The following is a 24,693-nucleotide window of genomic DNA, read 5'->3' as shown; positions in this document are numbered from 1 at the left end:
TATATAGAGAAGTAAACCAAACAATTTATGTTCCTTTTGATTGTTGGTTTATTGATGGTTGCAAGTCCGTAGACAGGAAAAGGAGAATGGGAGAAGCATATTTTCAATTCCTGCCTCGTAATTTATGGTTTTCAACTTGCATGATACAAAAGCTTAATATCCCCCAAGCAAAAACACTGGCCGTTGGATAGATTTCGCTGCTATCAGAATGTAACAAGATTCAAGATTAAGTAATATATCACGAAACTTGTCAAATCGAGTTTAAGATTAAGACTCAACTACGCAAAATATCTTCCGTTCAGTATGTTTTAAAAAGCTAGATTTGGTAGCTTACATGAAATCGAACTCACGCATCGTTTTTTAACGGATCCATTGCACAGAACAAAAAATCCCAATATTTGATCATTTCCAAATATGCTTTTATCTAATGGTCGATTGATTTTCATAACTTAAATGAGAGTTCGATTTTTCTTTTTTTTTTTTGGTGTTATAACAAAGTTTATAGAATACCGTAAACCTGTGTGAGATGAGTAAGTTAATGTTTTGTCTTTTCTGTTTTTTTGCGAATCCTGTTTTTTTGCAATCTGCTTATTCAACTCCTGGTTCTCTAAATCTGGATTTACTTGATAAAAACACGTACTATATAAATTAGTTCCTTTCTGAGTTCGCTTTATTTTTACAATCTTCTGATAACAGGGTTCGCCGGAGAGTTACGCATATTCAATTTAAACAGGGCCAGTATAAAAATGGTTGATTATATTACAAAAACAGAGCGTTAGATTGGTATCATGCTCAACATGGCGATAATTTATAACATTGCAATGGGAAGCTGGGAAAAACACTCAAAAAAAGTTCCTAGTGAAAATGTCAAAATACTCAAACGATCAAAACTTTTTTGTTTTTTTTTACCATTACCAAATTTTAACAGATAATAATACATATCATACATAGTAGTTATATTTAACGTTGTTGAGCAACAAAAAGTACTTGTTAGGGCCCAAACCTTTTTTTTTTTCAAGACTCAGTTCAACTATTGCGTTCTACGAAGCGAAAAAAAGTAAGTAGAATAGTGCATTGATTGAAACACGTGGTTTTGTGCGAGTCGGATGTTGAGCGATTGTTAGGTTGCCGAAACTAATTAGATATTCGATTTTCTTGCATACTGATGCAAGATGATTGTTGACGTGGCTTTGAATTTCATGTCTCCTGGTGGCCGGCTGACCAGAGACTACGAAGTATCCATAGCATACACGCACTTGTTTAAAAGAAAAATTACACAATCAACCTTGTACTATGCCTATGACACTCACCGTTAAGGCAACTGTCAACATCAAAACCGAATTTTACGGTGAAAATGGCTTTCACTGGCCCAGGGACATCCTTTCCATTCGGTGATGTATAAAATTGCGGTCCTGGCAGAGTCTTATAGTCCAGTTTTATGTAGGTTTCGTCATCCATGATAACACACACCATTTTTTTGGTCAGAAGTTTGTCATAAAGCTTCCGAGCTCTCGGTTTCACAGATTCAGTTTGTTTTGGATTCCGTTTTGGCTGCTTCTGCTTCCGACGGGTCTGCAGGTCTGGTCTGGTCTTCCCTTGGCACGCATAACGTTACTCGCCGAGGTTCCAAGCTTTCTCGCCACATCTCGTACTAATACTTGTAGTATTCCTTAACCTTTTTGTCCATTGTGGGATCAACAGGCCCGGGTTTTTTACCACGTCTTGGGGCATCATCAAATGTGCACTCTTCAGATCGACTTGAACTGTCCTACAGTACGGTCGCATTTTACCAACAGCTCGAGGCTAAGTCTTAGACTACCGAGAGATATTAAAATTTTGTTTTTCGCTTTCAACAGGCAATCTTTTTAAAAGACTACCTGTTGAAAGGCAAAGTAATAAATTTGTTTTTAAAGTTAACGAGTGTTTAGTGATTTAATTTGGTTTGAGATATTTCTTCTTAAATTCTATAGTGAAGTGAAAGTGTAGTGAAGTTGTCCAGTTATGCCTGAAAAAAAAAGATCGCTTTGATGCGGCATCAAGGAAACGTGAGGCATCTCCTCCAAGTGACACTGAAATTTCGACTAACATGTATGATATTCTTTCTTCTGTTGGGGACCTAGAATTCCAAACTTCTCATACTGAGCATAAAGCCGTTATGAAGAAGGTTAAAGTTCCACCTATTGTGGTATTTGTAGCAAACTTTAAAGCATTTCGATCAGAACTTTCATCATTTCTATCGAATGTGAAAGTTAATTTTCAAATTGGTCTCCAAGGCGAAATTCATATTTTGGCCGAATCTTTTGATGGCCATAAACATCTTTTACAGTATTTGACTGAAAAGATGTATAAATTTTACTCTTTTGATGCCAAAAACGAGAGACCGTTTAAGGCTGTGTTGAAAGGTCTCTCAAATGATCAAAGTATTGATGAAATCAAAAATTGTTTGTCAGAATCACTTGGTTTTGCCCCCAACCAAGTAATTTTGATGAAACGAAAGGCAAATGCCAAAATTTTTCAAAATGGAATACACCAGGAAAATTACTTGGTACATTTTGATCGTACCAAAGTACATAATTTAAAATGTTTGGAAAAAGCACGTGTTTTATTCAACGTGCGAATAAAGTGGGAAAATTTCAAGAGACATGGAGGAATCCATAATCTTACGCAATGTCGGAATTGTCAAGCCTATGGTCATGGAACTCGAAACTGCCATATGGCTGCAAAATGTATGATTTGTGGTGACACTAGTCACACGAAAGATATCTGCCCCGTGTAAGAGATCACTAATAGTTTCAAATGTGTAAATTGTGGGGGAAATCACAAATCTAATTTCTTTAATTGTCCTGTAAGGTCAAAAATTATTGCTTCTAGACAACGTAGGAATTCTGAACAACCTGTTGTCGATGTGGGTAATCAAAAGACTTTCAGTACTGTTCAGGCACCACCAGCACTTTCATTAGCAGGTGTGTCTGTAGGTAATAATTTAAATTCAGATAACAAATTTCAGAAAAATAATCCTGTTCAGGTAACACCAGGCTGTTCATATGCCAGTGTCCTTTCAGGTAATATTTCAAATTCAAACAGTAACAAACCATTCGTGTTTGGTGCTGAAAAGTCAGCCAGTATTGATTTAGGTAATCCAACTCCAGAAAAGATTGAATACCTACAACAATCCATGCTGCAGCTAATGTCCGTTTTGTTGAACTGTAACTCGATGTACGAGGCTGTTCAAGAAGGTATAAAATTTACAACTAATATTGTTATGAAATTGAAATTCAGCAATGATTTTAAATAATGCTGTAAATTTTCTTAATTGGAATGCTCTTTAAAAGCGAAGGGGGATGAATTTTTCAATTTTTTAACAGTCCACGATGTGCATATTGCAGTTGTGACTGAAACGCTTTAAAAGCCAAATATTAAACTAAAAAAGAACCCAAATTATATGGTTCATAGGTTTGATAGAATTGATGTTGCCGGTGGTGGAGTTGCAATAGTTATCCACCGTCGAATAAAACATCGTGTTTTACCCCATCTTGTAACCAAAGTTTTCGAGAGTTTGGGAATTGAAATTGAAACAAGTATTGGCATTTTATTTATAGCCGCAGTGTATTTGCCTTTTCAATGCACTGGTGAGCGAAAAAATTATTTCAAGGGAGATTTGCAAAAACTCACAAGAAATAAATCTAAATTTTTAATCATCGGTAATTTTAATGCGAAACATCGATCTTGGAATAATGCTCAAAGCAATTCCAATGGGAAAATATTGTTTAATGATTGCTCAGCTGGATTTTATTCAGTTTCATTTCCAAATGGTCCTACATGTTATTCTTCTATTAGGAATCCATCTACAATTGATTTGGTACTAACAAATCAAAGCTATTCATGCAGTGATTTATTAACTCATGCTGACTTTGATTCTGATCATCTTCCCATAACATTTTCTATTTCCCATGAAACTATTTCAAATCCCACTAGATCTGTGTTAAATTATCACAAGACTAATTGGGATAGATATCGTTCTACGATCGAGGAAAATTTGAATGATGATATTATTTCACAAAATAGTGCTGACGTTGACAGAGCATTAGAAAATATTAGCAGCTTAATGCTTAATGCCCGGAATTTATCAGTTCCTAAGGCAAGAGTGAAATTTAATGCACCAATTATTGACAGTGAACTTCAACTTCTTATACGTTTGAAGAACATACGGAGACGTCAATACCAAAGATCTCGTGATCCTGCTTTGAAAATTATTTTTCAAGAATTACAAAAGGAAATTAAACATAAATTCACTCTCTTGCGAAATGAGAATTTCATGAGAGAAGTTGAACAACTAAAACCTTATTCAAAACCTTTCTGGAAGCTTTCGAAGGTTCTTAAGAAACCCTCGAAGCCCATTCCAGTCCTTAAAGACGGTGATTGCATTTTTCTAACGAATGAACAAAAATCTCAAAAACTTGCTCAGCAGTTTGAGAGTGTTCATAACTCCAATTTGAACGTAGTAAGTCCTATTGAAAATGAAGTAAACCAAAAGTATGTTCAGATCACCACCCAAGAATTTCTTTCCGAAGAGGTATTGAGCATGAGCATGAGCATGATTGACCGCCCGCGGTTGCTACTCCGTTATTGCCAGATCAGCTGTAATAACACAGAGAACCAGCGGATGATGTTTGGGATTAACATTCATCCTCAATGTGTTAAAACTGGTGACCTTAATCTTTATATTAGGCAATACCAGCGCCGGCCGCATCCGAATGCAGGTCAAAGAAGGAGTATGTATAGGAACATGTTGACGTGATACTCGCTTTGTTGGAAGCCGAGAACACCTCTGCACTTCCACGAGAAATCACTGGGATGTTGGAGGTGAGGGAAGGGTTTGCAGCTGGGTTCGTTTTGGTAAACGATGCGCTGATTTCGAGCACCGGGTTCATAACAACTAATATCGTGCCTATGAAATAATTATATTCACCGCGAAAATAAAAACGGGTTCCGAACTCATTCTGTTTGATGATGTAACACCGAAAAAACGAAACGCACGTGACCTATGATTGAACGCACACTGGACCTATAATTGAGTTGATCCCGGACCTACTGCCAAGAATTTCTTTCCGAAGAGGTATTGGAGACAAACTTGAATGAGGTGCGAACCATTCTCAAAAAATTAAAAAACATGAAAGCACCAGGAGAGGTGGGATTTTCTATATCCTCATCAAAAGACTTCCCGAAAACTCTTTAAATTTCTTGGTAAAAATTTTTAACAGATGCTTTACACTAGCACATTTTCCTACGAAATGGAAAAATGCCAAAGTCACTCCAATTTTAAAACCCGGAAAGAATCCATCTGAGGCATCAAGTTATCGACCAATTAGTTTACTTTCCTCTATTAGCAAACTTTTTGAAAGAATAATTCTTAATAGAATGTTAACACATATTAATGAGAACTCAATTTTTGCAAATGAGCAGTTTGGTTTTCGCCATGGGCATTCCACTACTCATCAGTTACTTAGAGTATCAAATATGATTCGAACTAATAAATCTGAAGGCTATTCGACTGGAGCTGCTCTGCTAGATATAGAAAAGGCATTCGACAGTGTTTGGCATAAAGGTTTAATAGCTAAAATGTCAAATTTCAGTTTTCCGCTTTACCTCACAAAAATGATACAAAGTTATTTAACGGACCGCACTCTCCAGGTTAACTATCTAAATGGTAAATCTAATAGATTGCCTGTTAGAGCTGGTGTGCCTCAGGGGAGTATCTTGGGCCCAATCTTATATAACATTTTTACTTCTGATCTTCCTGATTTACCACCAGGTTGTGAGAAATCTCTGTTTTGTGACGATACAAGCATTTCCGCAAAAGGAAAAAGCCTTCGTGTTATATGCAGTCGGCTTCAAAAAAGTTTAGATATATTTTCTTCATACTTACAAAAATGGCAGATTTCCCCTAATGCTTCAAGAACACAGTTAATTATTTTTCCTCATAAGCCAAGAGTTTCATTTCTCAAACCCACCCATAACCACGCTATCAAGATGAACGGTGTGGTCTTAAATTGGTCTGATCAAGTTAAATACTTAGGGCTAATTTATGATGAGAATCTTATTTTCAAGGAGCACATTGAAAATATCCAGTCAAAGTGCAATAAGTATATCAAATGTTTATATCCTCTTATCAACAGGAATTCTAGACTTTGTCTCAAGAATAAACTGTTAATTTACAAACAAATATTCAGACCTGCAATGTTATATGCAGTTCCCATCTGGACAAGTTGTTGTGCAACCAGGAAGAAGACACTTCAAAGGATTCAGAATAAACTTTTGAAAATGATTTTGAAGCGTCCTTCCTGGTTTAGCACGAACGAGCTACATAGGCTCACTAATGTAGAAACATTAGAAAATATGTCAAGCCAAATTATCAACAAATTCCGACAAAAATCGTTGCAATCCTCAATTGCAACGATTAGCTCACTTTATAGTTAGTAAGATAGTTTAAAGTTTATTTTAAGTTTTGTTTTATTCCTTTTTTTTTCTTGACAAGTAGTTTTAATAATTTTCCTACAATTACATTATCTTAACTGCGAAAGCTAATAACATTCAATAATACCAAAAAGCGTACAAATATATATAATAGTGTTGAAATGTCACCATTTGTGGCAGAACACACAATACTAATTCTGAGTAGATATTTTAGTACATAAATAAATCATTACAAACTCCCCCCCTATAAAAATAAATGTGCACTCTGCACAATATTTCCTCAATGCGGTTTGAACTGCTCCGACACTTATACCTTTTTCTCTGGCTAATTTTCTTATAGAAAGACCACTCACGGTGCCCCATTTGTGCACAATTCGCTTTCTTTGCTCGGGAGAAAGGCCACGCATTTTCAAAATTTCGCACTAAATGTTAAAAAAATGACAGCATCTGTTTCTTTTGGATGTAAACAACAGGACGCAGCCAACGTTTGGTTGAATACTGCACGTTATTTGAAATGACGGTTAATCGTAAGTGTATTTATAATTATCGTAACGGTCTATACGCGGCTATTTAAATAACCGCATTTTTTTACACTGATCTCTGAATTCAAGGTTTACATTTACATTTTACTTTTAGTTCCAGCGCCAAACGAGAAAATACAAAATCATCAATATTCATGTGCCATGTGTGCTACACCGGCAGTTGAGGTAAAGGTATTTTTCTGTAATAAATTTTCTCAACTAATCTAGTTGATCAACACCGCTATTGGCCCCCAGACTAGTCTGCGCTATTGTTGTTTTTCATGTTTTTTTTTTCAGGGTTATTTTTATTACTTTCTTGTCTTTTCTTGATTATCTATTGTCGTTTTCGTTTTTGCGGTGTAGCTACCCCGCGGACTACACTTTGTCCTATCACTGTTTTTTTCACATTTTCCGGACTATCCCGGGCTACCCTTTTTTTGTCCCGGACAGTCCGCGCAAGAAATAGAGTGCAGTTTTGAAGACACCAACACATTCACACTTATGTGTCAAAATAAAAAAAAATGTGTCAAAATCGGTTTGCTTTGATTATCTTTCATCGCGTGTCAAACATCAGGTTGAATTTATCTATTTTATTTTGTTATTTTGTCATTTTCCAGTAAATTGGCAAATTTTTCGTACAGTAGCACAAATGCGATAAAAGACAATACTCGCCAAACATGTGAAAAGGGCCCATGTGCCATATGTAAACAAGCCAAATTTTCCCGTTTTTTGATTAATACAAGCGAAATCTGCGCTTACCAATAAGCTTTATTGATAAAAGAATTTACTCTTAATCAAACAATCTTATTTGTACGGGTAGATTAAACTTGTATTTATTGAAAAACGTGAAACTGTGGCTTGTTTACATATGGCACATGGGCCCTTTTCACATGTTTGGCGAGAATAGCGATAAAGACCAAAACAAAAGTGACAGTTACCTCTGGTATTACGCACACCATTGCAACTGCTCGGAAAGTGTTTTTTTTTTCAGCTGCAAAGCGTAGTCCGGGACGCTTGCCGTAAAAACGAACTCGACATATAATACAATGTTTTTTTTGTTGATAGTAAAATTTGCAAAAAAAAAAAATGTCATGGGAGGGGGGGGGGGGGTTGTTATAAAGCTACTTCATTATCTAGAGGGGGTCTGACTTTGTGAAGAAATGCTACGATGGGATATCTCCCAGCTTGTCTCGAGGTACGATGCTGGCCTAACAAGCCAGTCGCCTTAGGTTCGAGTTTCGGATCGAGAGAGACTGTTAGTGTCAGTAGGATCGTAGCGCTAGCCCCGTAATTGTCCTGTACACTTAACAGTCGGATGCGAAGTCTGTGTATAAATAAACAGTAGGTCGAGTTCCGAATCGGAATGTAGCACCAAGGCTTTGCTTTGCTTTGCTACGATGGGGGAGGAGGGGGTCAAAAATCTCACATCTCACACGTTGGTTTCAAAACTAGAAAAGTCTTTTAATGTTAAAGAAATCTCACTGGCTGCTTTTCTAGACATTGAGGGAGCATTCAACAATGCTTTCCACGCATCTACAAACAATGTTTTGCAAAACCGTGGTTTTGACATGTGCAACTCAAATTGAACACTTGTTATATTTGCAAACCGGTTTATCACAGCCAAATTAGGTAGATCAACTTTAACGAAAAAAACAGCAAGAGGTAATCTGGAAGGACTAAACGGCAATCCTTGTAAAACAGTCATAAGGGGCCGTTCCTAAACCACGTGGTCGTGTTTCGATCAGTTTTTATACCCCTCGCAGCCCCCCCCCCCTGCGGTCTTTTTTATTTATTTTATTTATTATAAATTTTATTTATTATTAACTTTTTTATTTATAATAAATACCTACATAGGGTAACGGGGGTATTTTGGCCTACTTAACGTTTCACGCATTTTATCTGATAAATTAAATGAATATTAGAAAACTATGCATGCATCATTGAAATAACACACTCAGAATCAAACTACACTATAATTTTCGTCAAAAAACTGACTCTACCAAGCATTATTTTGGAATTAATTCATACTTATTCAAAGTCATGGCTGAGTCAACCCAAAACCAAGAGGAAGTAATAATATACAGTCAACGTCTGGAAGCTATTGTAACAAATATGTATGCTTTTAAAGCAATTCAAAGCAAATATCATAGAAACAGTTTGCATACTCTAACAAGTTGGAAAAAGTTAAAACAGTAATTTAAGGCATGGCCGAAATGTGTTAGTCTCTTTCTAAAGCGAACATATTTTGGCCATGCCAAGTTTTGACAGCTCTTTGTTTACCATTCGGCCGTTCCGCGCTGAACAAAGAAACAGCTTGTGACAATTTACAGGTAATTACTTCTTAATTTATCACATTTAACGATATGAAATTGGCTGAAAATGCCTGTCAAAACGCTATAAACCTTATCTTTTCATTTTTAGATGCCTAAAACTCACAAAAAAATAACAGCAGAAGGATGTCCTCCTCAAACCCACTGTTTCTGCTCTAAAAATACCGATGATGATCTAAAACATAAATAATCCGAATGGTTTCCATACACGGCTCTAAGTATAGAGATGAACCAAAATAAAAATTTGGTGGACCAAAATATGTTTTTAGTACTTCGTAGAAATTTCGATATTTCTAGGATATTTTTCAATATATTGCATTGTTGAACGATGTATTGTATAATAAACACTTAGCTCTTAACAATGGTATGATATAGTAAGTTTCTATGTTGAAAAATTGTAATTGTTTTTATAAATTGTGCGATCAGTTCCCAAAGCTGGCCAAAATACCCCCGTTACCCTAGCAATTACAAAAATATTCCTAATAATGTCGGCGGTGGGATTCGAACCCAGGCGTCGAGCGTGGTTGGCGGAGACGTTACCAACCATGCTAGGCCCCCGCGAATTTGAGTATTTTTTCAAGTTGTAATTGTCATTTGAAATTTAGGTCAATATTCTTTTAAAATAGACATATCTAAAAAAATATTGCATTGAATTTGATGAGATTTTCACAGCGGATGTATCCTGAGTTGCAGTTTACAAAAATATTTTGTTTGGAGAAAAAAATATTTTTTCAATAGTAACAATTGAAAACAATTTGTTGAAAAAGTATGTTCTGGAGCTCTGAAAAATTAGAAAAAAACACAATTGTTTGTGACAAAATTTTGAAACATTCTTGAAAGTTTCAAGTTGGTGTTATTTTTTCTCCAAGAGTTATGGAGTTTCAAAGTTGGTGCCGATACGCATTTTCAAACGAGAAGCGAGCGAGCAGTACTACTATTGACAATCAAATTTTCAGTTATCTGCAAAAACTCTGTAAGGTTTGTAAACTAAGTTTAATAAGAATGATTTCTAACCGCAAAATGGTCAGAATATGCTTAGTCTGTTACCCAGCTTTATGATGAAGACAGTATACTTTATGCCACTAACAACTCGCAAGTCTACCTACACACTTTACTGAAAAAACCATGCAAAATTTAGTTAGGGGACAACCGTACAGCATGCACCAGAGTGGGGTAAGATTGCCCATGCTATTATTTTTAGTCATTATGGTTCACTTTTAGGTAGGGGAACTGCTCCTTTATTCATCTCATTAAGCCGATATTCACAAAGAATGCACGGATTAAACATCAAATTTTCACGAAATCACTGAACAAATAAGCTAATATGCTTACGTACCCTTATGGAATCGTTTAGCATTGTATATTTAGTAAAATTAGCTAGATTTATCCTGAATTTTGTAAAGCATACCATTTTTCACAATGCTTCCATATCCATCTCAAATCACTGCTCAATTATTCATCTCACGACGCCCCCATATTTATCACACTCTTAATCATGAATTATACACATTATCGTGAACCGTGAACGTGAACGTGAACGTAGCCGCAGACCGTCGTAGTCGGTTACCTAGATATCCGCTGTAGTTGTTTACTTGCAAAAATGGTAACCTAGGTAACCACTACAGTGCTGTAGATTTATGTCAATTATGTAGGAAGAATTCAACATTTTCAGTATGATTTTTTCGTATCAACAGAAACTGATTTGTCAACTCATGATTTTCTTTAACGCAGTGAAAACAGATGAAAATACATACAGTTGAAATTTAGGAATTGTAGAAATTCATCTCATATATTTCTGCTAATTCAAGCTTGTTTTAGGAAATTTGAGATGAACATTTCGAAGATTAAAGTATTCTTAGTGTAGTGAGTGATTTTGTTTAGTAATTAAAATAAAAAGTGGTTCGCTAGTGATGGAAAAACTTTGGTTGGCTGCTGAACGAGTCCCGTTGTAGCCGTATAGAACGATGCGTGGATTTTGTTTTCTGAGGTAGGTGATTGAATTAAATGAGTTTTCGAGTGCAGATGCCCGATTATAATATCAAATTTAGTGCTTTTAAGTGGGATTATACTTTATAAGGAATCTGAAGTGAACTAAGAAGAATCCATTCCATGGATTAGCAGATTGGTTTAAGAAGAAAATATGCGTTTTTTCCTGTTTTCAATTGTGTTTACATGTTGAATGAGATGAATATTGAATATACGGGCTGAGATGAATAATGGAGCAGTTCCCCTATGAGAACTAAAGAAAGCTGGGTTCGGGAGCGATTCTCGCTTGAAAATGCGTAGCGGCACAAACTTTAAAAGCCCATATCTTTTGAACAAAAAATAACACCAACTCGATATTTTCAGGAAAGTTTCGAAATTTTGTCAAAAATACTTGTAATTTTCAGTTTTTTCAGTGCCCCAGAACATACTTTTTCAACATATTGTTTTCAATAGTTACTATTGAAAAAAAAAATTTTTTTTCACAAAAAAAAATGTTCATAAACTACAACTTAAAATACGTCCGCTGTAAAAATTTCATCAAATTCGATGCAATATATTTTGAGATATGTCTATTTAAAAAGAATATTGACCTAAATTTCAAATGACAATTACAACTTGAAAGCTTACCAAATTCAATAAAAATTTTAAAATCAACTTCTCGGGTGAAATTCTTGAAGTTTTTAATACATATTTGAAAAAATTAGACATCGCGATTTTTAGTGATCCGCTCCACGAATTCGGACCCATACTTTAGGAAAAAGTTACAAACAAATCAGATTGAAATGAAATGATTATAAAGATAAAAATCATAAATATTTAAAATAAACATTTCGTTAGCTTCAATTTAGTTTTGGTCCCTTTACCTAAACATATTATCATGAATAAATCACGTCAACAAAAAATTAGCATATGCACTGTTTTTCTCTCTAACCAAAAGTATGTTTTAACCAAGCGCTTTAGATTCTTCAGACGCACTTTCCACGCACATTCTTAGCATCCAATGCAAAGGTTATCAAAATGTTTCAACATTGAATTTTCCCAAGCGTCCCGTTATTTTGAACTCATTTTCTCCCCGAGAAAATCTGATCAGCCTACAGGTTATTAATTCAAAACAAAACGATCGCTCAGACTGCTGAACATTAATCTCTTCACATAAAATAAACCTTCTTGATAGACAGACGCTAACTAGAATTTTGTTGTGAGAATTTATAATCTAGATCTCCAAAATAGCTTCTGGGTTAGTCAATATCAACCTCATAGATTGTACTTAGAGAAGAAAATGGTTCAGATGCTATAATCAGAAAAAATACTATTTTTCTACAGTAAGCTAATTTCAAAGTAACTACTTGATCCGTTCAAGGATTGCACGCCAATAGTGCCACTCGGAAGTTATATAAGCTCCGTTACCGTATCGTCCGACTCAGTAATCAATCAATATCCGGAGCCTAACAAGTGAATTCTACAATTAGAATACCAAGCAGTTCAAAAAGTAATGTTCGACGCGTTGTTCCGACGCAATGATCGTCGATTCCGTGAGCTTGCCTCGGTGGCCGAGTATGAATCACGTGCAGCCGAGTTACTCGACCGGAACGCTCTTGATTTCTTCCGTAGTGGTGCCGGTGCCGAGCTGACGTCGCGCTTGAACGCGGCTCGCTACGAGAAGATTCGGATTAGACCGCGCTGCTTGGCGCGTGTCGGTAACCGAAGTCTGGCGGTAGAACTGTTGGGTTTGTGCTACAGAATGCCGGTTGGGATTGGCCCGGTGGCCTTACAAAAATTAGTGCACAACGATTGCGAGAAGGCTATGGCCAAGGCGGCAAGAACTATGGGAGTACCGTTTGTGTTGAGCGCTTTGTCCAGTGTGTCGCTCGAGGAAATCGCAGATGTGATACCGAACCACCCGAAGTGGTTTCAGTTGTTCATCTTTAAGGATCGAGAACTGTTGGAAAATATGGTACGACGCGCGGAGCGCGCTCGTTATCGTGCCCTTGTAGTGACGGTTGATACCCCTGTGTTGGGGCTGAGAAGAACGGAAATGAGAAGTCCAACAGTTTTACCGTCTAAGGTTACGTATGCTAATTTTTGCCCACCGTATAACAATGTTTGTACTAAGAATATCTCGGAATATGTGAAAAATCAGTTCGATGCCACCGTTGGATGGGACTCCCTTCGATGGTTGTTGGGTATAACCTGCCTTCCAGTGGTTGTGAAAGGTATATTGACAAAGGAGGACGCTTGTATGGTGGCTGATATGGGAGCGCATGGAATTTTAGTTTCGAATTATGGTGGACGGCAGCTAGATTCTGCTCCAGCTACTGTAATATAAAATCTCTTTCTTAGTTTTTGAATACTGGTAAACTATTTTATACTTGCAGATCGAGGTTCTATCAGAAATCGTAGAAGCAGTTGGAAATCGGCTACCTGTAATGATTGACGGAGGTATAACTGAAGGCACAGACGTGTTCAAGGCTCTAGCGCTTGGTGCGAAAGTTGTTTTTATAGGCCGTGCAGCTATTTGGGGTCTGGCTGTTAATGGTCAGAGAGGTGTTGAGGATGTGTTGGATTTATTAAAATTGGAACTGGATTCAGTGATGGCGATGGCTGGCTGTCAAACTCTCGAGCAGATTTGTGAAAACCATGTACGCTTCGAGTCAGAATACCTAAGGCCTCGAAAGGGTCTTCCAATTAGACCAGCCGATGATCGAGTTGACATTCAAGGTGGCGTGAGGACAGTGGTCGGAAAACTTACGCGGGAACTGGAGGAAAATTTGGTACCTACTGGTGAAGATGGTCTGGCGAAACCTCCCAGAGTTGATGGGGTAGACGATTGCGGTATAGAAACCAATGAATGGTGTAAGACAGTGAATGGTAACGTTGAAGTTTTACGGATTCCTCAGCGAGCTACGAGAGAGGTGCGGGTAGTACCGGAGTTGGCGAAGGTTTTCCAGCGCAACGTGAGAGCCGATTTAATAGCACGCCAAGGCAGAGTTAGGCAGAGTAGGAATCGAGCATCTTCAATGCAAAATTTGATCAGTATTAGGAAATCCAATGAAGATTGTCGTCGCATATTGTGAGATTATAGCAAGCTTGAATCGAAAATAAAAATATATTCAAATGAGTTGTGCTGTGAGTTTTGAGTTGGGTATCTGTTTATTAATTATTCCGAGCGTCTTTATTGTTTCTCAACATTTATATTACTCAAATGGTGCTGTAATGATTTTTATTAGTTTAAAACTATCTCAACTCTCTCGACATTCAAGTGTTGCTTTTCTCAGATGTATAAGTAAGCAGTAACCTCTAAGATACCAGTCGTCGTGTGTTCAAATCCAATCAAGCTTTGAGTCTTTTTGCGCCTACTTTACATACAAAAAAAGTTTTTTCGTTTTTTTCGACTCCCCCAAAATATACAGCCCTTCAAGTTTGAACACCGTCCTGTGTCGCTACACATAATTTCCGTGTATTTTTGCGTAATTGCATTTACTGTATGTTTGTGTGATTACGTTTACTATAATTCATTAGTTGCCAAATGCAGTTCACTAGAAGTTAAAGAAAAAATTGTCACGGATATTTATTTTGTACCGTAAATTTTTGCAATCCTGAGATTGCGTGTACTTATAGGTATGTAAAATGGGATTATTAAGTTATGGTGCCAAAAAAGGTTTAGTTTCTCTGAGTTTTAATTTTGTTGTAGTGAATAACACACAATGAAAATTATAATCGTTTAGTAAGCAAATTATACTAATAAAAATATGACAACACTCAATTCAATTTCAATTTCTGGCTTGAATATTATTATTTGAGTATATTTGAATTGAGTGTTTAGTGAGAATCATTGTTCACTAAATTTAAATCAATTTTATTATGATTTCTGCTGTAAATTTTAACTGGGAATATTCAAATATTATTCAATATGCAATCAACATCTCCCTATAGCTTAGCATAGTACGACTCGTGCACTACGTGATTTTTCGAGATGTCAGCCACACTTTGACACCCAGCGAAAGCCATCGCTAGATCTAGCTCTTTTCTCAGAATGTCTAGAATTTGTTCAACTCCTTGTTGCCCATCGACTGCCAATCCCCAGATGGCGGGTCTACCGAAGAGTACCATCTTGGCGCCAAGGGCAATCGCTTTGAATACATCGGTGCCTTCGGTGACGCCGCCATCAATGACAACTGTGGTGCGGTCACCCACGGCAGCTACAATTTCCGGCAGAACTTCGATCTAGATAAAAACAGTTCAATACCTTATACTGTATATTCCAGCATTTCCAACTAAAAAACTCACCGAAGCTGGTACGGAATCCAGCTGCCTGGCGCCGTGATTGGACACCCAGATGCCCTGTACACCTAAGTCAACCGCGATAAGAGCATCCTCCTTGGTTAGTATGCCTTTCACAACCACCGGCAGCTTGGTGAAATTCACCAACCATTTGACGTCATCCCAGCACAGCGTCGGATCTAGCTGTTCTCTAATGTATTCGTTGATACCGGATCCGCCCTGACTCTGAACACCGGTTGCTTGGCGACCTTCGAAATTAGCCAATCTGCAATCGAGATGTGCATTTTGGGATAAGTACGAAAAAGCTATAACGGAAACTTATGGTCACATCAAATGAGGTGCCAGTGAAAATTTGTTTCGCATATCCGGTCGTCTAAGTCCAAACATCGGAGCATCGACCGTCAAAACGACGGCCTTGAAACCTGCTTTTTCCGCACGGCGCACCAAACTTTCAGTTAGCTTACGGTCCTTATAAATGTACAACTGGAACCACTTGGGTGATTTCGGTGTTCCGGCAGCGACTTGCTCGATCGAACTAGTGGCAATCGTGCTGAGTGTGAATGCGACACCCCGACTTGCAGCGGCTTTTGCATTGGCCACTTCCCCTTCAGGATGTGCCATCCGCTGCATGGCCGTTGGTGAAATTCCGATTGGCATGGAATATTCATCGCCGAATAGTCGGACCGTCATGTCTCTCGAGGCACCACTGTTCAACACACGTGGACGAATCCTAAGCCGGTCAAAGCAGATGCGGTTCAGCCGGAGGGACAGTTCATCTCCGGCTCCGCTTCGATAGTAATCTAGTGCATGTAGTGGAATAATTTCCGAAGCGCGCTTCTCAAAATCTCGTACAGACACCAGGGCCATCGGGAAATGATTTTAAATGGACAGTTACGTCTTCACTACCAGACACAGACTGAGTGACAGGCTGCGTTTATTTGTGAAGCAAAAGATTAATTCGCTTCATTGGTGGTGAGATAACTGTTTATGAAAGCTGATAAGACCGGTTATTATTGTGCAGTGTAATTACGAGAAAAGCGTTAGTATACCTAACAGGATGTCTTTCTTTTCAACATAGATTACATATTGTGGCACTTAGAATAGCTCTGTTTCAGATTCCTCATTATTATTATTTTTCATAGGTATTCTCTTTTTCAATCTTCATTCTGTATCTTATGCTTATATTCATACAACAGAAAAACATTGGAATAATATTCTATCGTCATATAAACCGGATTATCCCCACATAGGAACGTGTATGTACGTTGAAATTCAAAATTTCACATTTTCCACGGATTTACAAAATACTACGGTTGAAAATGTACAATTTTTATTCAAGCTAAAACGTGTTGAATAGTATCTATGTAAGTATTTATATAAACCTAAACCAGTCGGGAAAACTAGTACAGTTTTTTTTAATGCAGCCGAATAACGTCAGTACCTGTGCATTTTCAGAAAACAATTTACAATGTGTAAACCGAAGCAAAATTTATTCATTCATTTCAAGTAATGGATGTAACTTACATCTTGTAAAAGCGACATTCGGAATTTTTACCAAATTTTAATTTAATAATAAATTGTCCAAAGAGAAAAGCATGTTTCCAAAGCTATCTTTTCATTCGAGTGCAATCTTTTGCCAGATAGGGGAACTGCTCCATTATTCATATCAGCCCATATATTCATCTCATTCAACATGTAAACTAGTGTTCGACATCGGACCGGGTATGGTCCGGTAAAAGTCCGGTCCGAAGCCCGATCGGACCGAAACCTTCAAAGTCCGATTATTTTCCGGACCGGACCGGAACGGAGCCATCCGGACTTCGGAACGGACCGGGTAATGCTCTCCGGACCCCGGACATTTTCGGTGAAAAAAAATTTAGGTCATAGAACGCAGCAAGTCATTCATCCTTTCCGGTTTTCTTCGCGGCTTTTATTAAAAGTCAACCCTGGCCTTGCTCGCCTTTTTAATCTGTAATATATGCTTTAAGGGGTAATATCCACCAAAAAAATTTTTTTTTCTTGTCGTTTTTTTATTGGCTTAAATCATGCTAAAACTATCCTAGAATCAAAATCTACATCGCCCAAATACTGATCTAAACTCAAAATACGTTTAAATCAATTTTTACCGATAAACTTTTATGCTCCAAAATAACATTTTTTGTTTATTTTGTTGATGCTCGTTTTTTTTTTATTTCGAGGCTTCGTATACTAGTAGAAGTTACCTATGATCGATATCGTATTTAAAATTTGAAGTATAGAGGTCGCTGGATCAAGTTTCGACCGTTACAGCGTCTTTACAGCACGTGTATACTCACAATTTACCTTTGTTTAGTCCAGCGGTTTTCAACCGGGGGGAATTCCCCCCTAGGGGAGAAATTTGACCGTTGCAGCGGGGAAATTGCGAGTGGAAAAATTTCACATGTAATGCGCTTTCGTGATTGACGGTGGTGCGACATTTTTTTTTTCAGTGTCCAATGAATTACCTCGCAAAAAAACAATGCAGCAGTTTTATGCGCATTATTTTGCTCTATAGGCATTCATACGTCAAATGTGCTTGTTGGCGTCACACACACCTTCAAAAGAGATGCTGAATTGTATGCCCGTGTATTGGTGTTCTCCTGCTCCTGCTTGAAACCTGTTAAAAATTAAAGTTTAAAAGCCTTATATTTTTTAATTACTCCAGCTTTTCTTTCATAGTGCCGATAGGGGGGGGGGGGGGGGGGAAGCTTGTATAAATTATCAAAAGGGGGTGCATGAACTGAAGAAGGTTGAAAACCACTGGTTTAGTCGATCAGCCCTTCTCGGTGTGTACGTTCTTTGTCTGAGTTTTTCCATACTTTTTAACTGTGAGTTATATTCAAAAAAACTTGAATATGAGTGACAGGATTGAGTTTTGCGTGGGATCAGACATCGCGAAAGAGGCTAGGCGCCGCCTTACATCAGATTAAATTTTATAGAAGTTTGAAACTTTAAACGCATTTTTCTCAAAACCATGTTTTCAAAATCGGCGAGCAGTAGAACTGAAAAAGTTTACATCCGATTGACTTGAAATTTTAACTGTAGCTTCTTCATCAGATTATCTAGTGAAGTACATACAATTTCAGCAATTGATTAACAACAACAAAAGTTATAAAAAATTAAAGTCGATTTTTGGACAGGGTTCGTCTGCCTGTACGCCTGTTCGTACCGCGGGTCATGCATTGCCTAAACTGCAAGCAGTTAGGTCATACAGCCACCTACTGCTGCAACAAGGCACGCTGCAGCAAGTGCGGAGGCAATCATGCTGAGACTGCTTGCAGTGAGGATACTGCAGTGAGGATACTTTACTGCGAGGGAACTCGGCATGACCTTTCGGCGTGTCCCGCGTACAAACAGCGCGAGGAAAAAATTAAGCGTTCCTTTAAGGAACGATCAAAGCGCTCTTTTGAAGAAATGCTTAAGAGGGCTGAGCCACCCTCGACAGGAAACATCTTTTCCTTTTTGCCAACCGATGAGGGTACATCTGACAATCCAGTCGAAGGGTGTTCTTATGCCTTGCCAGAGGGATCTAGGAAGAGGAGAATGCTCAACTCTCCTAATCTTTCTCGCAAAGGTCGTAAGATAACCCCTAGCGGAATGACCAATAAGACAACACAAAAAGGAAGCGGTGAAGAAAAACCGAAGCAAGTGCCCCCCGGTTTTAATTTCAAATCAAACCAGGAGTACCCACCGCTTCCTGGGGCACCAAAAACCCCTCGTGCACCCATTTCTCGATCAGAAGATAAAAAAGAAACAGGGTTCATAAAATTCTCTGATATTGTGGACTGGATATTTAAAACATTCATCATACCAGATCCCCTACAAAATGTTTTTCTTGCCCTTCTTCCTACAATGAAAACCTTTTTGAAGCAACTAGCAGCAACTTGGCCCCTCATTTCAGCTATCGTATCTTTCGATGACTAATACGTCGAAAGAGGTTAGGAATTTTGTCACTGTGTTACAGTGGAACTGTAGAAGTATCATCCCCAAATTCGATTTATTTTCACATTTGATAAACACATACAATTGTGATGCATTCGCGCTCTGTGAAACTTTGCTCAATTCAAATGACCAACTTAATTTCCACGATTTCAACATCATTCGTCGAGATCGAGACTCACACGGTGGAGGGGTACTTTTAGGAATCAAAAAGTGCTATTCTTTTTTCAGAATCGACCTCCCCTCGATCTCGAATATTGAAGTTGTTGCCATTCAAACGAATATAAATGGAAAAGACCTTTGCCTTGTTTCATTATATATTCCCCCATCCGCGCGGATTGAACAGAAGCAACTCCTTGATATAGCAGAATTGCTTCCCGCACCTTTTTTGATTTTGGGAGATTTTAACTCTCACTGTTCGCTATGGGGGTCGCTGTACGACGACAACCGATCTTCTTTAATCTGTAACTTGATCGACGACTTTAATATGACAGTTTTGAATACTGGGGAAGCGACACGTGTACCTAATCCTCCAGCACGTGAAAGCGTGCTTGACCTATCCCTCTGCTCGACATCACTAGCGTTAGATTGCCAGTGGAAAGTAATCAACGATCCCCACGGTAGTGATCATCTTCCAATCGTTATATCAATTGCTAATGGTTCAACTCCCCCGAACCCAATCATTATTTCCCACGACCTTACACGTAATATTGATTGGGGGTGTTATGAGTCTATTATAGCGCAATCTATCGAGACTCACGAGGAACTTCCTCCGGAGGAAGAATACGCGTTCTTAGCTGGTTTGATAATCGACGCCGCGACTCAAGCTCAGACGAAACCGATACCCGGGTAACGATTAGACAGCGCCCTCCCAACAAATGGTGGGACAAAGAGTGCTCTGAGCTGTACGCGCGAAGGTCCGCGGCGTATAAGGACTACCGGGAGTACGGCACTGTTAACCTGCTTCGAAAGTACGAGGCACTGGGCAGGCAGATGAAGAGCTTAGTAAAGGCGAAAAAACGCGGGTACTGGCGGCGGTTCGTAAACGCGTTGTCGAGGGAAACAGCGATGAGCACTCTTTGGGATACCGCCAGGCGCATGCGGAACCGTGACGTTTCGTATGAAAGCGAGGAGTATTCAGATTGCTGGATACTCGATTTTGCCAAAAAGGTCTGTCCGGACTCTGTACCTGAACAGAAAACCTTTCGCGACGCGTTATTAGTAACTACGGAAGAGCCTCCATTTTTGATGTTGGAATTTTCAATGGCTCTCCTGTCGTGCAACAATAAGGCTCCAGGGTTAGATAGAATAAAATTCAACCTGTTGAAGAATCTACCCGACTCTGCAAAAAGACGCTTGTTGGACTTGTTCAACAAGTTCCTTGAGCTAAACATTGTTCCGCACGACTGGAGGGAGGTAAAAGTCATTGCTATTCAAAAATTCGGAAAACCCGCCTCTGATCACAATTCTTATAGGCCGATTGCTATGCTCTCTTGCCTCCGGAAATTAATGGAGAAAATGATCCTCTTACGGTTAGACAATTGGGTCGAAACAAATGGTTTACTTTCAGATATTCAATTTGGCTTTCGCCGGGGCAAAGGAACGAACGATTGCCTAGCGTTGCTTTCTACCGAAATTCAACTCGCCTTTGCTCGAAAAGAGCAAATGGCTTCTGCATTCTTTGACATTAAGGGGGCTTTTGACTCTGTCTCTGTTGAAATTTTAACCGAGAAACTTCATTCGCAGGGACTTTCACCAAATTTGAATAATTTTTTGCTCAATTTGTTGTCAGAAAAGCATATGTATTTCTCACATGGTGATTCGGCTCATGTTTAAGCCCTCTCTTATATAATTTTTACGTCAATGACATCGATAAATGTCTTGCAAATTCATGCACCCGTTGTATCCATTACTGGAAGCGAAGCTAGCGATCTGCAAGGACCATTGCAAGATACCTTAGACAATTTGTCTGAATGGGCTCTTAAGCTGGGTATCGAATTCTCTCCGGAGAAAACTGAGCTGGTCGTTTTTTCTAGGAAGCATAACCCAGCTCAGCTGCAGCTCCTGCTAACGGGTAAAACAATCACTCAGGTTTTAGTCGCTAAATATCTCGGGGTCTGGTTCGACTCCAAATGCACCTGGGCTTGCCATATTAGGTATCTGACACGAAAATGCCAACAGAGGATTAATTTCCTTCGTACGATTACCGGAACCTGGTGGGGAGCCCACCCAGGAGACCTTCTAAGGCTTTACCAAACAACGATATTGTTTGTAATTGAGTACGGGTGTTTCTGCTTCCGCTCCGCAGCAAACACACATTTGATCAAACTGGAACGAATACAATAGGGGGCCTCACATCGAGCTCGTATACGAATACCCAGCCGTAAACTGTGTATCTTCCATTACTCGTCAATGGAGGTGAGTATTTTTTCGGCTGGGTATTTGTTTACGAGCTCGACATGAATACCCATAATATCGTTGTTTGCGTATTGTCCTAGGTTGCATGCAGTCGACCCATACGATGAGTCTTGAAGTGCTAGCGGGTATTCTTCCGTTGAAACATCGTTTTTGGAATCTCTCTTACCGGTTGCTAATTCGATGCACAGTTATGAACCCATTAGTAATTGAAAATTTCGAGAGGTTGGTCGACCTTCAATCTCAATCCAGATTTATGACTTTATATTTTGACTATATGGCTCAAGATATTAATCCTTCTTCATACGATTCCTCCAATGTTGCACTTTAAGATACTTCTAATAATGCTATATTCTTCGACACCACCATGAAAGAAGATATTATTGGTATCCCGGATCAATTGCGACCGCAAGAGATCCCTAAGATTTTTTCCAATAAGTTCAAACTCGTTAGTTGTGATAAAATGTTTTACACTGACGGATCTAACCTAGATGAGTCCACTGGCTTCGGTGTTTTCCACGAATATTTTACCGCCTCCTACAAACTCGATGCTCCTGCTTCCGTGTACGTCGCAGAACTTGCTGCCATTCAGTACTCTCTTGGGATCATCGAAACCCTGCCCATAGACCATTACTTCATCTTCACAGACAGTCTCAGTGCCATTGAGGCTCTGCGATCGATGAAGACTGTGAAGCACACCCCGTATTTCCTGGGGAAAATACGGCGGTTTTTAAGTGCTTTAACAGATAAAAATTACCGGGTTACCTTAGCGTGGGTCCCTTCTCATTGTTCCATTCCGGGCAATGAAAAAGGCTGACGCTTTAGCTAAGGTGGGTGCTATTGATGGCGGTATTTATGTAAGACCAATTGCTTATGATGAATTTTATAGCCTTTTGCGTCAGAGAACACTCAACAGTTGGCAATCATCATGGAACTCAGATGAACTGGGACGGTGGCTACATTCCATTTTTCCTAAGGTATCGACGAAAGCATGGTTCAAGGGGTTGGATGTAGGTCGGGACTTCATTCGCGTGATGTTCAGACTTATGTCCAATCACTATACGTTAAACACGCATCTCTTTTGTATAGGGCTTGTAGACAGTAATCACTGCGTTTGTGGCGATGGCTACCATGACATCGAGCATGTTGTTTGGTCGTGTACCGAATACTGTGGAGTTAGGTCGGAGCTTATAGATTCCCTTCGGGCTCGAGGAAAACAACCGAACGTACCCGTTAGAGACATTCTGGGAAGCAGTGATCTCCAGTACATGGCACAGCTATACGGGTTTATAAAAAATGCTGGCATTAAAATTTGATTTTTTTATCTATTTGTTAGAATACAATTCCCGTCACAAACTGAAAAAAATGACACACCAGGCTGGAGACACTAAAACGAAGACTCGGCATCTCTTTGTTTACGCAGACACCTCAGACCAAAATTGCTCAAATAGAACATCACTGGTTAGCCACGTACAAATGAATACATTCTGTAATATAAAATAGTTAAAAACAAAATTGTAACACCCCTCCTCTCACCTTAAATCCCCACTAGCTAGTAGTCGGCCGCGAGATATAAAAAATGTGCCTCCCTCTTTTCCCTGCTAATTTAGAATTAAAAAAAAATGTACTTGGCTCAGTTAAACATAAATTGTATCGTGCCGTGTCAAATAAACTATTTTAAAACTAAAAAGCGACATTCGGAATTTTTACTTAATTCTAATTTAATAATAAATTGTCCAAAGAGAAAGAAAAGTTTCCAATGCTATCTTTTCGTTCGAGTGCAATCTTTTGCCAGATAGCCACATTTTCAACTAGAGAATCGGTAAATAATTAATCAGAGTAACCCTTACCGACCGGGCCCATATAATTGCGTAGGCAGAAGGTGACTTAAACAAAACCTTCTCTCTCGCTTTTTGAACGTCCTATTCATTGTTTTACTCTTTACAACGCTAGTGTCAACATCGCAGCTGCTACGGTAAAATAAAAAACCGGAGTAAGCAGGTGTTTTCATATAGGAATTGTTTCGATTTAGGTTCTGTTACCCGTTATTTTTAACTAACACAATTGTGTGGGTTCGGTTGGAAAGGGGTAAAATCGAACATAATATGAAAAATGGGGAACCAGCAGTGGGGGGCACCGCTAACCGAAAATTTAGCGACGCTAATCGCTAAGCCGCTAACCGGAAAATTTAGCTCGATAATCGCTAATCGCTAAACGCTAAACCCAAATTAGCGGAATTTTCGCTAATCGCTAATCGCTAACTTATAAATAAAATAAAACAAACGAAAGCAATTATTTTTCAGAGCTATTTACAATAAAAGGTTCACAAAACGGTGGTTATACTTGATTTTGTAAAAACAAGGAGTAACAAAAGTTATTCAGCTTTCATTAAAAATAGATGCTTTTAGGAATGTTTTCATAAAAGTTTAATTATTATCTGAATCGAAAAAGTAGAACCAAAGTTATCATAATTTCAAGCGCATTGCAATTTACAAAAGTTCTTGGTGTGTCTAAAATTCAATCTAGACCTTGAGCTTGTTCTTCAAAATGCTCCTGTGGCTTGTACGATAACTGGAACTCCATTCTAGGGTAAAAAGACTGACTTGCACTTGTGTCGTAAAGAAAGAAACTCTAAGCAATTAAGACAATCGAACGTTGTTTAAATGAAACAAACGTTCCAAAAGTAACTTTCGCAGTGAAGTATGTTCATTTTTCGAGGCAATTTACGT

The 24,693-nt window shown here is 38.5% G+C and overlaps 2 protein-coding genes across 2 annotated transcripts; one reads left to right on the top strand and one right to left on the bottom strand.

The window, feature by feature from the left end:
• Nucleotides 1-12,768: 12,768 nt before the first annotated feature.
• Nucleotides 12,769-14,392, top strand: LOC129723704 (uncharacterized). Its single transcript, XM_055678074.1, has 2 exons — nucleotides 12,769-13,628; nucleotides 13,687-14,392. Exons 1-2 carry the CDS (start codon nucleotides 12,804-12,806, stop codon nucleotides 14,383-14,385), a joined length of 1,524 nt encoding a protein of 507 aa, XP_055534049.1. The 5' UTR covers nucleotides 12,769-12,803; the 3' UTR covers nucleotides 14,386-14,392.
• A 52-nt stretch (nucleotides 14,393-14,444) lies between these two features.
• Nucleotides 14,445-16,496, bottom strand: LOC129722603 (uncharacterized). Its single transcript, XM_055676195.1, has 3 exons — nucleotides 15,921-16,496; nucleotides 15,599-15,857; nucleotides 14,445-15,535 (listed from the first exon to the last, which is right to left on the bottom strand). Exons 1-3 carry the CDS (start codon nucleotides 16,457-16,459, stop codon nucleotides 15,239-15,241), a joined length of 1,095 nt encoding a protein of 364 aa, XP_055532170.1. The 5' UTR covers nucleotides 16,460-16,496; the 3' UTR covers nucleotides 14,445-15,238.
• Nucleotides 16,497-24,693: the final 8,197 nt, after the last annotated feature.

This window comes from Wyeomyia smithii, chromosome 2, assembly GCF_029784165.1.
Source record: "Wyeomyia smithii strain HCP4-BCI-WySm-NY-G18 chromosome 2, ASM2978416v1, whole genome shotgun sequence".
NCBI lineage: Eukaryota > Metazoa > Arthropoda > Insecta > Diptera > Culicidae > Wyeomyia > Wyeomyia smithii.
This window is presented reverse-complemented; position numbering and strand designations above follow the sequence as displayed.